Source organism: Hylobates moloch, unplaced genomic scaffold, assembly GCF_009828535.3.
Source record: "Hylobates moloch isolate HMO894 unplaced genomic scaffold, HMol_V3 SCAFFOLD_10, whole genome shotgun sequence".
In the NCBI taxonomy this organism is placed as follows: Eukaryota; Metazoa; Chordata; class Mammalia; order Primates; family Hylobatidae; genus Hylobates; species Hylobates moloch.
The window spans coordinates 102,288,139-102,303,256 of record NW_026652285.1 but is presented as its reverse complement, the minus strand read 5'-3'; the positions used below and the strand labels follow the sequence as shown (position 1 = coordinate 102,303,256).

The 15,118-nt window shown below is 43.5% G+C and overlaps 1 protein-coding gene across 3 annotated transcripts in view; it reads right to left on the bottom strand.

Annotated features, from left to right (window-relative positions):
- The window catches only part of GPR107 (G protein-coupled receptor 107), an 87,790-nt gene that overhangs the window by 45,866 nt on the left and 26,806 nt on the right, over positions 1-15,118 (bottom strand). For all 3 annotated transcript variants that reach the window (XM_032165419.2, XM_058445168.1, XM_058445169.1), the window contains 5 exons: positions 14,429-14,568; positions 10,919-10,956; positions 7,760-7,816; positions 3,314-3,421; positions 1,905-2,038 (listed from right to left, as the gene is read on the bottom strand). In XM_032165419.2, the coding sequence (XP_032021310.1) occupies positions 1,905-2,038; positions 3,314-3,421; positions 7,760-7,816; positions 10,919-10,956; positions 14,429-14,568 (477 nt within the window). The remainder of the gene's footprint in view (positions 1-1,904; positions 2,039-3,313; positions 3,422-7,759; positions 7,817-10,918; positions 10,957-14,428; positions 14,569-15,118) is intronic.

The following is a 15,118-nucleotide window of genomic DNA, read 5'->3' as shown; positions in this document are numbered from 1 at the left end:
TTTGTATTTTTAGTAGAGACGGGGTTTCACCGTGTTAGCCAGGATGGTCGCGATCTCCTGACCTCGTGATCTGCCCACCTCGGCCTCCCAAAGTGCTGTGATTACAGATGTGAGCCAACGCACCCAGCCCACAACTGGATAATTTTTAAATTTGTTTGTAGAAATGGAGTCTTGCTGGGCCAGGTGTGGGTGGCTCATGCCTGTAATCTCAGCACTTTGGGAAGCTGAGCCAGGTAAATTACCCGAGGTCAGCAGTTCAAGACCAGCCTGGCCAACATGGCAAAACCCCGTCTCTACTAAAAATATAAAAATAAGCTGGGTATGTTGGCACATGCCTGTAATCTCACCTACTTCAGAGGCTGAAGCACAAGAATCGCTTGAACTCGGAGGCGGAGGCTGCAGTGAGTTGAGATTAGGCACTGCACTCCAGCCTGGGGGCTAGGGGAGAGCGACTCCATCTCGAAAAAAAAAAAAAAGGAATGGGGTCTTTCTATGTTGCCCAAGCTGGTCTCAAACTCACGGACTCAAGTGATCCTCCTTCCTTGGCTTCCCAAAGCACTAGGATTATAGGTGTGAGCCACCACGCCCAGCCCATAAGATTCTTTCTTAGTAACTGCTGCTTGAAAATCTAGCCCAAACATGATTATGTAGCTCCTTCCCAAGTAAACAAGAAACTCTTTCTATCTGGTGGGTGTACAGGATATCACAACAAATAGGTACCAGCAACTGAACCCAGCCAGATTCTAATATACCAGACTCTGAGCATGTTCATTAGAAGACAATCAAGCTACCAGGGACTAAAGAAGTCTCAATGTCCACCCCAATGCTCCACAGAAAGAGGTATTTCAGGGTGCTTAATTATTCTATGAATTTAAATCAATCCATATTATAATAGCATATTCACATACCATCATTTACTCAGTTTATGAGCCTTATAATACTTTACACAATTCTCTAAGTGAATATTAATATTTTGTTTTCAATTTTCTTGGAAGGAGAAAGAATTCACACATATGCAGCTGCTCCCCTCAAGAACCAAGTACAGGAAGTTAAAGCCTCAGAGGTTTCAGAAAAAAAGGCTAAAAGCCAGGCAGATGGGCTTTGAAGAGGTTTTGTCCAGTGACAAGCATCTGGAAGTCAATGCAGAGAATCTATCCCAGCGCAGCTTTGAGCCAAGACCTTCAGTTCTAAGCAGTAACTCCATGCTCTCGCCAGGCAGTGCTCACCGTCACTAACTTCCTCTCCAGAAGCAACAGCCCCTGAGTGAGACCCATGTGTTTACTCTCAGTCCTGGACTGTAGGATCTCCACCACGGAAACACTTAGCTTATACAGTCTATTTTGCTTGCATACCATTAAAAATACGTAGGGCTGGGCACGGTGGCTCACGCCTGTAATCCCAGCACTTTGGGAGGCCCAGGTGGGCAGATCATGAGGTCAGGAGATCGAGATCATCCTGGCTAACACGGTGAAACCCCATCACTACTAAAAATACAAAAACAAAATTAGCCGGGCGTGGTGGTGGGCGCCTGTAGTCCCAGTTACTTGGGAGGCTTAGGTGGGAGAATGGCGTGAACCTGGGAGGCGGAGCTTACAGCGAGCTGAGATCACGCCACTGCACTCCAGCCTGGGAGACAGAGTGAGAATATGTCTCAAAAAAAAAAAAAATTTAGATTTGCTTTTTAAACAAAACAACAGGAAGTGAACAGACACCAGGGCATGCAAAGGGCTCCCACACCATAATGCTCCCGCACAATCTTCATACTGTTTCTGGGAAGATGCCCTTTGAAAGGAACAACACTGCTAAGTGCCAGCTGCCTCCATGTTCAGGAGCCAACAAACAGTGAAATTATTCAAATCTCAACACGCTCTTAAGTTGAAGGGCTCAAGGAAGTAATAGTTTACCGTCGTTTTCGAAGGATATGAATCCAGATGGTCCCAGAAAGAAAGAAGAAAAAGGCCATTGAGATGTATAATTTGGGGAGAGGAATTTCTCCTGCTGAGAGGTAGCTGTCAGGATTCTTCTCTGTGATCTCAATCTGAAACCAGCATGAAATTAATTTTTACTTTTCAGGAACATGTCATCCCTCATTCAGCAATTTGGAATCTCAGTTGTTTCACTTAAGCTTAAGAAAGTAAGTACCAGTGGCTGGGCATGGTGGCTCACACCTGTAATCTCAGCACTTTGGGAGGCTGAGGCGGGTGTATCACGATTACCTGAGATTAGGAGTTCAACACCAGCCTGGCCAACACGGTGAAACCCCGTCTCTACTAAAAATACAAAAAAAATTAGAGCCAGGTGCAGTGGCTCACACCTGTAATCCCAGCACTTTGGGAGGCCGAGGTGAGTGGATCACGAGGTTAGGAGTTCAAGGCCAGCCTGGCCAACATAGTGAAACCCTGTCTCTACTAAAAATACAAAAACTAGCCGGGTGTGGTGGCACGCCCTTGTAATCCCAGCTACTTGGGAGGCTGAGGAAGGACAATCGCTTGAACCCAGGAGGCGGAGGTTGCAGTGAGCCAAGATTGCACCACTGCACTCCAACCTGGGTGACAGAGGAAGACTACGTCTCAAAAAAAAAAAAAAAAAATTAGCCAGGCATTGTGACAGGTGCCTGTAATCCCAGCTACTCAGGAGGCTGAGGAAGGAGAATCGCTTGAACCCAGGAGGTGGAGGTTGCAGTGAGGCAAGATCACGCCATTGCACTCCAGCCTGGGCAACAAGAATGAAACTCCATCTCAAAAAAAAAAAAAAAAAAAAAAAAGTGAGTACCAGCAAATAACCACACAACCACTTTTTTTTTTTTTTTTTGATTTGAGACAGGGTCTCACCCTTTTGCCCAGGCTGGAGTGCAGTGATGCAATCTCGGTTTACTGTAACCTCTGCCTCCTGGGCACAAGAAATCCTCCCACCTGAGTAGCTGGGACTAGAGGTGTGTACCACCATGCCTGGCTAATTTTTCATATTTTTTTGTAGAGAGAGGGTTTTGCCATGTTGCCCACGCTGGTCTCAAACTCTTGGACTCAGGTGATCTGCCCACCTCAGCCTCCCAAATGCTGGGATTACAGGCATGAGCCACCATGCCCGGCCAAAACAACCACATTCTTAATGCACAGGTTGAAGTGCAGACACATCCTAAATTGCTTTGTATTTTCCTATGAATCCTCTGCTGAAGTATCCTGCACAGTGGCAGGAATGTGTGTCTGTCCACATTCTTTTCTTAAGTGTTCTTAGAATCTAATCTTATACAGAAACAAATCTCGCATTTTATGCTGACGAAATCCACGTAGAACAATCTCCAAACAGTACTCACATCAAGGCTGAATGAAAACTTGTCACTTGGCAATTCTTTTCCAAGGCATTTATGAAAATAAAGACTGTAAAGGCCTTCTTGGTCATCAGTGCTGATGTTAAAGAAAAACTGAAAGTGAAGAAGAAAACATTTAAAGGTACCCAAATCCTCAGCTATATATATTTTTTTTCTTTTATTTTTTCTTTTAAAGTATTGTTTACTTTTTTGTTCAAATTCTACTCAGCTGTATTTTTAAACCTTAGAAATAAATTATGAATATTAATGGATTGAAGGAAATAAAGACAGACCGCTTAAATTATCAATTCTCCCACAGCAGAGTTTAAAGAGATATCTTCTTACTCTATGATTCCTTTCCGATACTTTGTTACAATTTTCAAGCATACAGAACAGCTGACAATTTTATAGTGAAAGCTACATAGCCACAACCTCACTTCTACAATGAACATTTTACTATGCCTGTTTTATCACAGATCTAGCCATCTGTGATGGTCTTTGTGGAAGTCTTCAAAGATAACCTAAGATGTAGTTATCTAGTCTTCAAGCTAACGTATTATTTTGCTCTTTATAGGTATAAAATACTCTTTAAAAAGGAGGCTCATCTTATACTTGAAAACCAATCAATATTTCCTCATCAAAATTTACAACTACAGTTTCAGAGAACAATAATGAAGGCTACATTTTCCACATTTAGACAGTTTTCTGTTTTTCACACATTTCATGAGTTTAAATGAAGTTTAATGTAAACCAAAAGACAGATAGACTTAGAGAATATGACTTCTTGGTCAAGCCTAAGAAAATTTTACTTCAGCCATAAGTTCTACCAATAAAAAGAAATCTCCCTGAAATACATTTTTAGGGCTACATATATATACCTATTAAACTACAAAGAAAAGCTAGGAAGTGACTATGGTAGCATTTTTCATGACAGGGGTTGCTCTAGAGTTGGGAAGGACTGCGAGGGAGACACAAGGTTTCTCAGGTGCTGGAACTGTTCTATTTCTTGTCCTGGGTGGTGAATCATAAAGGTGACTGTTCATAGTTACTTGTTAAACTCAATATAAGTACTTTACACTCTTCTGCATGTATACTGTACCTCACAACTTAAAAAAATGGGGAAAAAAAGACATCTGACAAAAATAAAAATAAAAGACCAAGAACATATGAGCTGGAATGATTAATATGTTAAACCACGTGCCAAACTCAATTGTGAATGTGAATGTGTATTTTAATCCCCTGAGCTAGCCAGAATAAGAAAACTTTTCTAAACACATGGACAACTTCTATTTTAAAAGATTCAGGGGAAGTCTAAAAAAGATACGAAAGTTTAAAAGATATAATTTTTTTAAAAAATCAATAGAATCATCATGGTTGATCAGAGTAGGTACCTGACCCTTAGAGACAAAAACAAAACAAAAATGTCAGCTCTAGAGTTGGAATAAGCCCTGACAGTCCCCTTCCTGTATTTAGGTAGATAAACCACTATCCCCACGCCATGAATGAAGCAGAAGCGCTCAGCGTGGACTGCACCATCCAAGACTGGGAGACACTGGGTACAACAGGGAGAAATCATGACGACTTCTTTCCAAGGTGGGGGAAAGCCAGAGAAACGCAAGCTACCCATGCACTGCCTGCTCCACGCATCCCAAGAACCCTGCGGATAGGCTGTTTCAGCACGTGTTGCTAATCACCATGCAGACTGCTGTGCCTGGATGCTCGCCTGACACACGTGTGCATCCTGTAACACTTTCCTTTGTGATTAAAAAAGAGGGAAGCATTTGAAAAACTTTTTTTTTTTTTTGAGATGGAGTCTCAGACTGTCGCCCGGGCTGGAGTGCAGTGGCGTGATCTCGGCTCACTGCAACCTCAGCCTCCTGGGTTCAAGTGATTCTCCTGTCTCAGCCTCCCAAGTAGCTGGGATTACAGGCACCCACCACCACCACACCCAGCTAATTTTTTGTATTTATTTATTTATTTTTTTAGTAGAGACGGGGTTTCACTATGTTGGCCAGGCTGGTCTCAAACTCCTGACCTTGTGATCCCAAAGTGCTGGGATTACAGGCGTGAACCACCATGCCCGGCCTGAAAAACATTATAAAAACTCATTTTATTAACAAGCATTTTAAAGTGAGAGAAGGAAGAGAGAAAAGTGCCTTTTGTATTTTCTCAAGGAGGCAGTAAAACGCAAAGTGGTTAAACACATGGGCCTTGGAGTCAAACAAATGTGGAACTGAATCCCCTGCTTGGGACAAGTTACATTACCTCTCTGAGCTCAGTTTCTTATTGGTAAAAGAGAAAAAATAACAATACCGACTTCACAGAGTTGTTGAGAGGATTAACTGAGATAATGACATAGAAGAACTTAGTACAATGCCTGGTATTGGTTCATTAGTCTCTATAAATATAGGCCAAGACCAAGATCAGGAGTTTCATATACATCAATAAGAGAGAGAAAACCCCTGCCCTTAAGGTACCTTCTATAGAGGGGGAGACAGGCAATAAACATAACTAAGTAAAGTATATAGCATGTTGGAAGTGATAATACTAAGGAAAGACAGAGCACAATGAGGGAAATAGGAGTGAGCTACAAACAAGAAGAGGCTTTGTTGAGAAGGTGACATTTCAGCAAAGACTTGCGGAATTCTGAGAGACAGCATTCCTGCCTGTGGGAACAGCGAGAGCAGAGCCTAAAGCCTCATCTGTCCGAGAAAGAGCAAGGTGGCTTGTGTGGAGAGCAGAGTGTGAATAACAGGAGCTGAGATCAGAGAGACAACAGGGGCTAGACCACATGGGCCTTGCAGACCAGTGGGAAGACTTGGGCTTTACTCCAAGACAGATGGAAAGCTGTTGGAGGGTTCTGAGCAAATGAGCACCCTGCAAGTTCTCAATAACCGTTAGCTATTAACATGGATAGCGACGAAAATGATGGTTACTACACTTAAAGAACATACAAAAATTGTTGAACAGGCAAAATGATCTGTGGAAAAAGAAATCAGAACAGTGCTTATGGGGACAGAGGGGCTTTCTCAGAAGTTGGAAACACAGAAATACTGAGACAGTGAATTACATGGGTATACATGCATCTGTCAGTACTGAACAAACTGTACACTTAAGACATGACCTGTGCATTTCACTGTAGGCTTTTTTTTTTTTTTTTTTTTTGAGACAGGGTCTCACTCTGTCACCCAGGCTGCAGTACAGTGGCATGCTCGAGGTTCACTGTGTGAACCTTGACCTCCCAGGCTCAAGTAATCCTACTGCCTCAGCCTCCCTAGTAGCTGGGACTAGAGGCACATGCCACCACACCTGGCTAATTTTTGTATTTTTTTTAAGAGATGAAGTTTCACCATATTTCCCAGGATAGTCTTGAACTCCTGGGCTCAAGTGATCCTCCCACCTTAGCCTCCCTAGTAGCTGGGACTATAAGCATCTACCACCATGACTGGCTAATTTTTGTATTTTGTGTGGAGATGAGGTTTCACCATGTTGCCCAGGCTGGTCTCAAAACTCCTGGGCTCAAGCAATCCACCTACATCAGCTTTCCAAAGTGCTGGGATAACAGGCGTGAGCCACCATGCCCTGCCATTTTTTATTTTTAGATGATTAAACAGTGAGGTTCAGAAAGTAAGTGAGACCAGGCAAGAGGACTGCTTGATCCCAGGAGTTTGAGACCAGCCTGGGCAACAGAGCAAGACCTCATCTCTACAAAAAATTTAACAATTAGCCAGGCATGGTGGTCTATGCCTGTAGTCTCACCTACTTGGGAGGCTGAGGCAGGAGGATCACTTGAGCTGAGCCTGGGAGGTTGAGGCTGCAGTGAGCCGTGATTATACCATTGCACTCCAGCCTGGGCAACAGAGTGAGACCTTGTCTCAAAAACAAAACAAAAAAAAAAATGAAGTGAGTTGTCCAGTATCACCCAGCTATTAAGTGGGTTCTGAGGCCCAGTCCAGTATCTTGTTTCCATACGTATGCTATTATGCTGCCCCTAAACACTCATGGGCAATTAATAACTGTGACAGCTAAGCAGGTCACTCAAAGCCTCTGAGTCTGGGTGAAATCATCTCTAAAATTACAACATCACCGTAAATCATCACCAATGGTCCTTTCAAGCATGGGGTCCTATGCTTCTGGCACACTTTGAATGGGAGGTAGCATGGGGTCGGGGCAAAGGGGTCACGGGAACAGCCAGGCAGGACTGGGTTGGAAACTGTACCGTGTCACCTAGATAGTCACAAAGTTATTCACTCTCAGAGACTTATGATTTGGTAAGTAGATGGGTAACAATATCCACCTCGTGGGTTTGTTATAGGGAGAGCTATTGCATTTAAGTGACTGATACAGGGCATACCTAAGTTGTCATTCCTAAATTCAAAATTCCTCTAAAAAAAAAATTACCCTTTTACATGGTAGAAATTCTAGAAGGCTTTACACAAAGAGCATACATACCTGAAATGACACTGCCCCACCATTATTATGAACAGAAAAGGATTTCTCTCCCATGGCCTAAAAAGACATAACAGTATGTTTTAGGATGACACTGGCATAGAAAGCATGCTAATTAAAAGTAATTTATTAAACAAAACAAAACAAAACATGTTTCTTAAACTCTAAATTTGCTGACCTTCAAAAGCTCTCTGAAAATAAAACTGACTATCCTTTCAAGATGGCTGAAATCTGCTTTCACAGAGAATGGTGGTTGTTCTTCACCTGTCTCTTCTGCTTCTGCACTAACCCCTACCTCCGCCCCCTGCCTTGAATCTTTTGGCTAGACAGCTTGTCTACCCTTGAAGCTTCAGCCAGACTAAGGGTGCTGACCCAGGCCATGCCCTGTCACATCCCCTGAATTCTACTCCTGACATCAAATGATCAAAATATTGGCCAGGCGCAGTGGCTCACGCCTGTAATCCCAACACATTGGGAGGCAAAGGTGGGCAGATCACTTGAGGTCAGGAGTTCAAGACCAGCCAGGCCAACAAGGTGAAACTCCATCTCTACTAAAAATACACAAATCAGCCAGGCGTGGTGGTACGTAGTCTATAATCCCAGCTACTCCAGAGGCTGAGGCAGGAGAACTGCTTGAACCTGGGAGGTGGAGGTTGAGATCATGCCACTGCACTCCAGCCTGGGTGGTACAGCGAGACTCCATTCCCCTCAGCAAAAAAATAATAATAATAATAAATCAAAATATTGCCATTTATACAGTAAAACTGAGCAATGAAAAGAAATGATACATGCAACAATGTGGATGAACTCAAAAGTAATTATGCTGAATATAAGACAGAAAAGAGTGCTGCATAATTCAGTTATATAAAGTTCCATAAAACTAGTCTATACTATAGTGACAGATCAGTGATTGCTTGGGGACAGGGGGCTTACAAAAAGGCAGAAGAAATTTTTGGGGTGATGGATATTTCACTATCTTGATTGATAAGTCAGTTATCAGACTGCTGCTTTACATATCTACAGTTTATTTTAAGTCAATTATACTTCCACAAAGCTGTTAAGACAAAACGTCACCATTTAGATGTCCCTCTCAAGGAGAAATCAAGATATCGCAAACCAAAACTTTCCCACTTTTTCCACTTTTGCTATTTCTACCACCCACTCCTCTGCTCCTCTCTTTCCCTCTCATCACCGTAACTGGCTTCCCAGTCGTTTACCGTCCAAGGCTCTGCTCTAGTCCAGATCCTCATCACCTGAAACCTGTATTCTCACAACTGTGTCCTTCCTGGTCCTTCTAACAACCCTTTCTCCTTCTCCAAGGCTACCCTTCACATCACTTTCAGAATTATGATCTTTAATAAACAGTCTTTCCCAATCAGGAACTCAGGATGACTTCCCATTGCCTGCGCATCAATTCCCTCTATTGCTTGGCCCTATATTATCTAAGATCTCTCTCTGCTCCCAAATATGTGTCTTTCACTTCAAATGAGCCAATGCTCAGCATTTGTCATCATCCAGTCTTTGCGTATGGCATTCTTCCTCCCCTTCCTTGTCTTCCTCTTCCCTGAACAAACTCCAAACTCAGCCCCAGTGACAGCTCCTTCCAGAGGGCTTTTCTGATGGTCTGGTATCTTCCTTCCCTAACTACCTGACCCTACATCATGTTAAGTGCTGTGCAACTTAGAAATCAATTTTCTTTTCCCTTTTTTTTTTTTTTTTGAGACAGAGTCTCGCTCTGTCGCCCAGGCTGGAGTGCAATGACGCAATCTTGGCTCACTGAAAGCTCCGCCTCCCGGGTTCACGCCATTCTCCTGCCTCAGCCTCTCCGAGTAGCTGGGACTACAGGCGCCCGTCACCACGCCCGGCTAATTTTTTTTGTATTTTTAGTAGAGACGGGGTTTCACCGTGGTCTCGATCTCCTGACCTTGTGATCCGCCCGCCTCGGCCTCCCAAAGTGCTGGGATTACAAGCGTGAGCCACCGCGCCCGGCCTTTTCCCTTTTTTTTTTTTGAGACAGGGTCTCACTCTGTCACCCAGGCTAGAGTGAAGTGGCACAATCATAGCTCACTGTAGCCTCAGCCTCCAGAGCAGCTGCACTTAAAGGCTCAGGTGATCCTTCCACCTCAGCCTCCAGAGCAGCTGGGACCACAGGCGCGTACCACCATGCCCGCTAATTTTCTATTTTTTGCAGAGATAAGGTTTCACCATGTAGCCCAGGCTGGTCTTGAACAATCCACCCACCTCAGCCTCCCAAAGTGCTGGGATTATGGGCGCAAGCCACCATGCCCAGCCAGGAATCAATTTTCCCTTGAAATTGTTTCAGTATGTCAGTGCTCTCCCCCAAAATAGGAAACAATTCCCTGTAGAATTTTTTGTTTTGTTTTTATTTTTTTAAAATCTGCAGATTGAACCGTCAACCAAAAAAATTTTTTAAAGTAAGATTAAAAATAGTAATAAGTAACACAAATAAGAAACCAACACAGTGTAACAACTATTTACAAAGCATTTACGTTGTGTTAGGTATCATGAGTACTCCAGAGATGATTTAAAGTACACAGGAGGATGTGTGTAGGTTATGTGTAAATACTATGCCATTTTATATAAGAGACATGAGCATCGGCCGGGCCCAGTGGCTCATGCCTGTAATCCCAGCACTTTGGGAGGCCGAGGCGGGCGGATCACGAGGTCAGGAGATCGAGACCATCCTGGCTAACACGGTGAAACCCCGTCTCTACTAAAAATACAAAAAAATTAGCCGGGCGTGGTGGTGGGCGCCTGTAGTCCCAGCTACTCAGGAGGCTGAGGCAGGAGAATGGCGTGAATCCAGTAGGCAGAGCATGAAGTGAGCCGAGATCTCACCACTGCACTCCAGCTGGGCAACAGAGCAAGACTCCGTCTCAAAAAAAAAAAAAAAAACAAAAAAAAAAACCACAAAAAGCAAAAACAAAACAAACAAAAAAAGAGACATGAGCATCCACTGATTTTGATATTCATTAGGGTTCCCGTAACCAATTCCCTGTGGACACCAAGGGACAACTGTATATGTATGTATCTGTGCATGCATGTATGTATATATATCAATACACACACACACACACACAAACACACACATGTACACACATATCCGGGAGAGCTGAGCACAAAAGGGTGGTTAGTTCTTACCTTTGAATCCACTGTACTTCTTTTAGACTTTCCACCGTCTAGAAGCAAAAACATTTAAAAGAGAGCTCTGCATGACTCAACTTACAGATACATATATATATTACAGTACCATTTTATGAGGCTCCAGCTTATCTAATATCAAATAATTAAACAAAATAATCTTGGGGACTGCCATTTCCTCAGGTCCCAAAACATAATTCTTCTACTGTCGAAGGAGCAAATAAGACCTTGTTAGATTATAAATGGTATCTAGTAACTGGTAACAGTAACAACAGAATTCATTTCTGGATATTCTAGCATATGTTATTGCCAGAGAGGCCACATGGAATGACTTTCCTAATTTTCTAAGTAATCACATTTGAAAACACATTTTTTAAGAAAAAGGCCAGGTGCGGTGGCTCACGCCTGTAATCCCAGCATTTTGGGAGGCCAAGGCAGGTGGATCACCTGAGGTCAGGAGTTTGAGACCAGCCTGGTCAACATGGTGAACCCCTATCTCTACTAAAAATATAAAAATTAGCCGGGCATGGTGGTGCATGCCTGTAATCCCAGCTACTCGGGAGGCTGACACAGGAGAATCCTTGAACCCAGAAGGTGTAGGCTGCAATGAGCTGAGATCATACCACTGCACTCCAGCCTGGGTGACAGAGCGAGACTCCATCTCAAAAAGAAAAACATGAGATACATTTACACACTTGAAAAAGTTAATAGCAAGTAATATGAGCATAATGATACTTTCTTCCCTATAGCAAGAAGATTGCTAATGGCTTCTTTCATGGAACAGAGTGGGCATCTATCTTTTGTTTTCACTTAAGGTATTCTTGGGCCAGGTGCAGTGGCTCACGCCTGTAATCCCAGAACTTTGGGAGGCTGAGGTGGGCGGATCATGAGGTCAGGAGATTGAGACCATCCTGGCTAACATGGTGAAACCCCGTCTCTATTAAAAAATACAAAAAAATTAGCCACATGGTGGCGGGCACCTGTAGTCCCAGCTACTCGGGAGGCTGAGGCAGGAGAATGGCGTGAACCCGGGAGGTGGAGCTTGCAGTGAGCCGAGATCGCGCCACTGCACTCCAGCCTGGGAGACAGAGCGAGACTCCATCTCAAAAAAAAAAAACAAAACCAAAAGATATTCTTTTTGGGAAAGGCTGGACTTCAAGCTCCCCGCAGGAAGGAAGAGAATAAAGAGAAAGAAAAGAATATTTTCTTCCCAAAGGTGATATGAGCACAAAGAAGCTAGACAAGAAGCAGATGGTGCACAGGCATTAACCTACACCATCGCGCAAATGCAGTCTTTCTGTATGGCTTTTAACTGCAGTCAAGTTGGACAGACTGAGTGACATAGTTTGGATGTCTGTCCCCTCCAAATCTCATGTGGAAAGGTAATCCCCAGTGTTGGATGTGAGGGCTAGTGTGAGGTATCTGAGTCACGAGGGCATATCCCTCAGGAATGGCTGGTGCCCTCCCTGTGGTAAGGAGTTGAGTTCTTGCTCCGAGTTCAGGCATCATCTGGTTGTTTAAAAGAGAGTGGCACCTCCCCACTCCCTCTTGCTCCTGCTCTTGCCATGTGACCTGCCCACTCCTTGCCTTCTGCCATGATTGGAAACTTCCTGAGGCCCTCACCAGGAGTAGATTCCGGCGCCATGCTTTGTATAGCCTGCAGAACCGTGAGGCAATTAGACAATTAAATCGCTTCTTTTTTTGATTTTGTTGTTGTTGTTGTTTTTCGGTGGTGGTGGTTGTTTTTGAGACAGGCTCTCACTCTGTCACCCAGGCTGGAGTGCAGTGGCGCAATCTCGGCTCACTGCAGCCTCCGTCTCCTGGGTTTGAGAAATTCTCTTGCCTCACCCTCCCCAATAGTTGGGACTACAGGCATATGCCACCACATCCGGCTAATTTTTGTGGTTTTTTTTTTTTTTTTTTCTGAGACAGAGTCTCACTCTGTTGCCAGGCTGGAGTGCAGTGGTGCGATCTTGGCTCACTGCAACCTCCATTTCCCTGGTCCAAGCAATTCTCCTGCCTCAGCCTCCTGAGTAGCTGGGATCACAGGCACGTGCCACCACGCCCGGCTAATTTTTTGTATTTTTAGTAGAGATGGGGTTTCACCATGTTGGCCAGGATGGTCTCCATCTCCTGACCTCGTGATCCGCCCACCTCGGCCTCCCAAAGTGCTGGGATTACAGGCGTGAGCCACCATGCCCAGCCTAATTTTTGTATTTCTAGTAGAGATGGGGTTTCACCATGTTGGCCAGGCTGGTCTTGAACTCCTGACCTCAAGTAAATCTGCCCGCCTTGGCCTCCCAAAGTGCTGGGATTATAGGCATGAGCCACCACGCTCAGCCTCTTTTGAGAAAAACATTGTATAAGCAGTAAGTATGTACGTATTTATTTCAGAGACAGGGTCTTGTTCTGTCATCCAGGCTGCAGTGCATCACGGCTCAATGTGGCCTAGACCAGTCACGTTCAAGCAATCCACCTGCCTCAGTCTCCTGAGGAGTTGTGACTACAGGCACATGCCACCACGCATGGCTAATTTTTTCATTTTTATTTTTGCAGAGACAGGCCTCGCTATGTTGCTCAGGCTGGTACCAAGCTGCTAGCCTCAAGTGATCCTCCCACTTTGGCCTCCCAAAGTGCTGGGATTACAGGCGTGAGCCACTGCACATGGCCATAAATTATCTTTAAAGAACTCACATGAATCATCAGATGAACCTGACAGTTAATAAAAAAAAAGTGAATATAAAATGGTTAATCAACACGTGGAGAAAAAGTACAGTCTCAGTAATAAGAGTAAATATAAATAAACAGGAACACCTTTTTTGCCTTTCATTTTAGGATTTTGTTTTTTGAAAAGAAAATACCCCATATTGGCTAGGACATGATAATGTGCCCACTATTCCTACATATTTCTGATAAGAATATAAATCCACACAACTCACTTGGAAAGGAATTTAAAAATATATATCAATATTCTCAAAAGCATTCATATCCTTTGAACCAGAAATTGCAATTCTGAAAACCATCATAAAGAATGTTCTCTATATGAAGAGAGTTCTATGCATAAGGAAGTCCACTGCAACAATATTCATAATCACACAAAAATGGAAATGTGTCTCCTTAAGGGGAAAGGTTAAGCAAATTACAGTATCTGCTTAACAGGATATATGATAGGTATGAAATGGGCTAAAAAGTAATCAGGCATGCATATAAAATTATAAGCATGACTGAATTTTAAAAATCAAATGTTCTAGACTTATGAAACAAGCTTATAAGAAAACATAAATTACTAAAATTCTAACACTGGGAATAAGGAGAAATGACTGTTGTTTTTTCATCTGCTTCAGATTTTCCAAATTTTTCTTTAACGTTTACGTATTTTTGTGTAACTTCCAAAATATAATGCTAAGACAACAACGGATCATGTTTTACTTTTACTTTTAATTAGGAACAAAAAAGCTTCTACAAAGCAGGTAATGAAAACTGAAAGCCAGTTTCCACCTTACGGTTTACCTTGTGTCTTCTGGGTCTGGTTGCCTGCTGAAACAGGGTTAACACTAGGCTCCTGGCTCTGACCAAGGACTTTCTCATCCCTGCTGAAGATGATCTTTGGTAACTGGGTACCAGCTTCTGGTGGAGACTTTACTCTTACCCTACATTCAAATAAGACAGAAGGAAAAAAGGTCAAAGCAGTGCTCCTGGCCACTGAGCATGCTGCGTGCAGGCCCTGTGCCAAGCGCATGCAGTCCTTATGATGTTCTACAATGTAGATTATATTATCCACAATCTACAGATACCGAAACTGAGGCTCAGAAATGTTAAATAACTTGCCCAAGGGCACCAAGCTAGGAAGTAGTTGGACGAGGATCCAGGTAGTCTCTCTCTTAAGCCTAAGATCTTAGCAACCACACAATTCTGAGGTACATCTTTTTCCTTAAATATCATTAAAATGCTCAGCAAACTGGTGCACAAGAGAAACAGACAACAGGTAAAACATCAGTAAGACTTTAAAGTGAAATCCAGGCCAGGCGTGGTGGCTCACGCCTGTAATCTCAGCACTTTGGGAGGCTGAGGCGGGTGGATCACTTGAGGTCAGGAATTCAGGAACAGCCTGGCTAACATGGCAAAACCCTGTCTCTACTAAAATTACAAAAAAAATTGGCCGGGTGTGTTGGCATGCGCCTGTAATCCCAGCTACTTGGG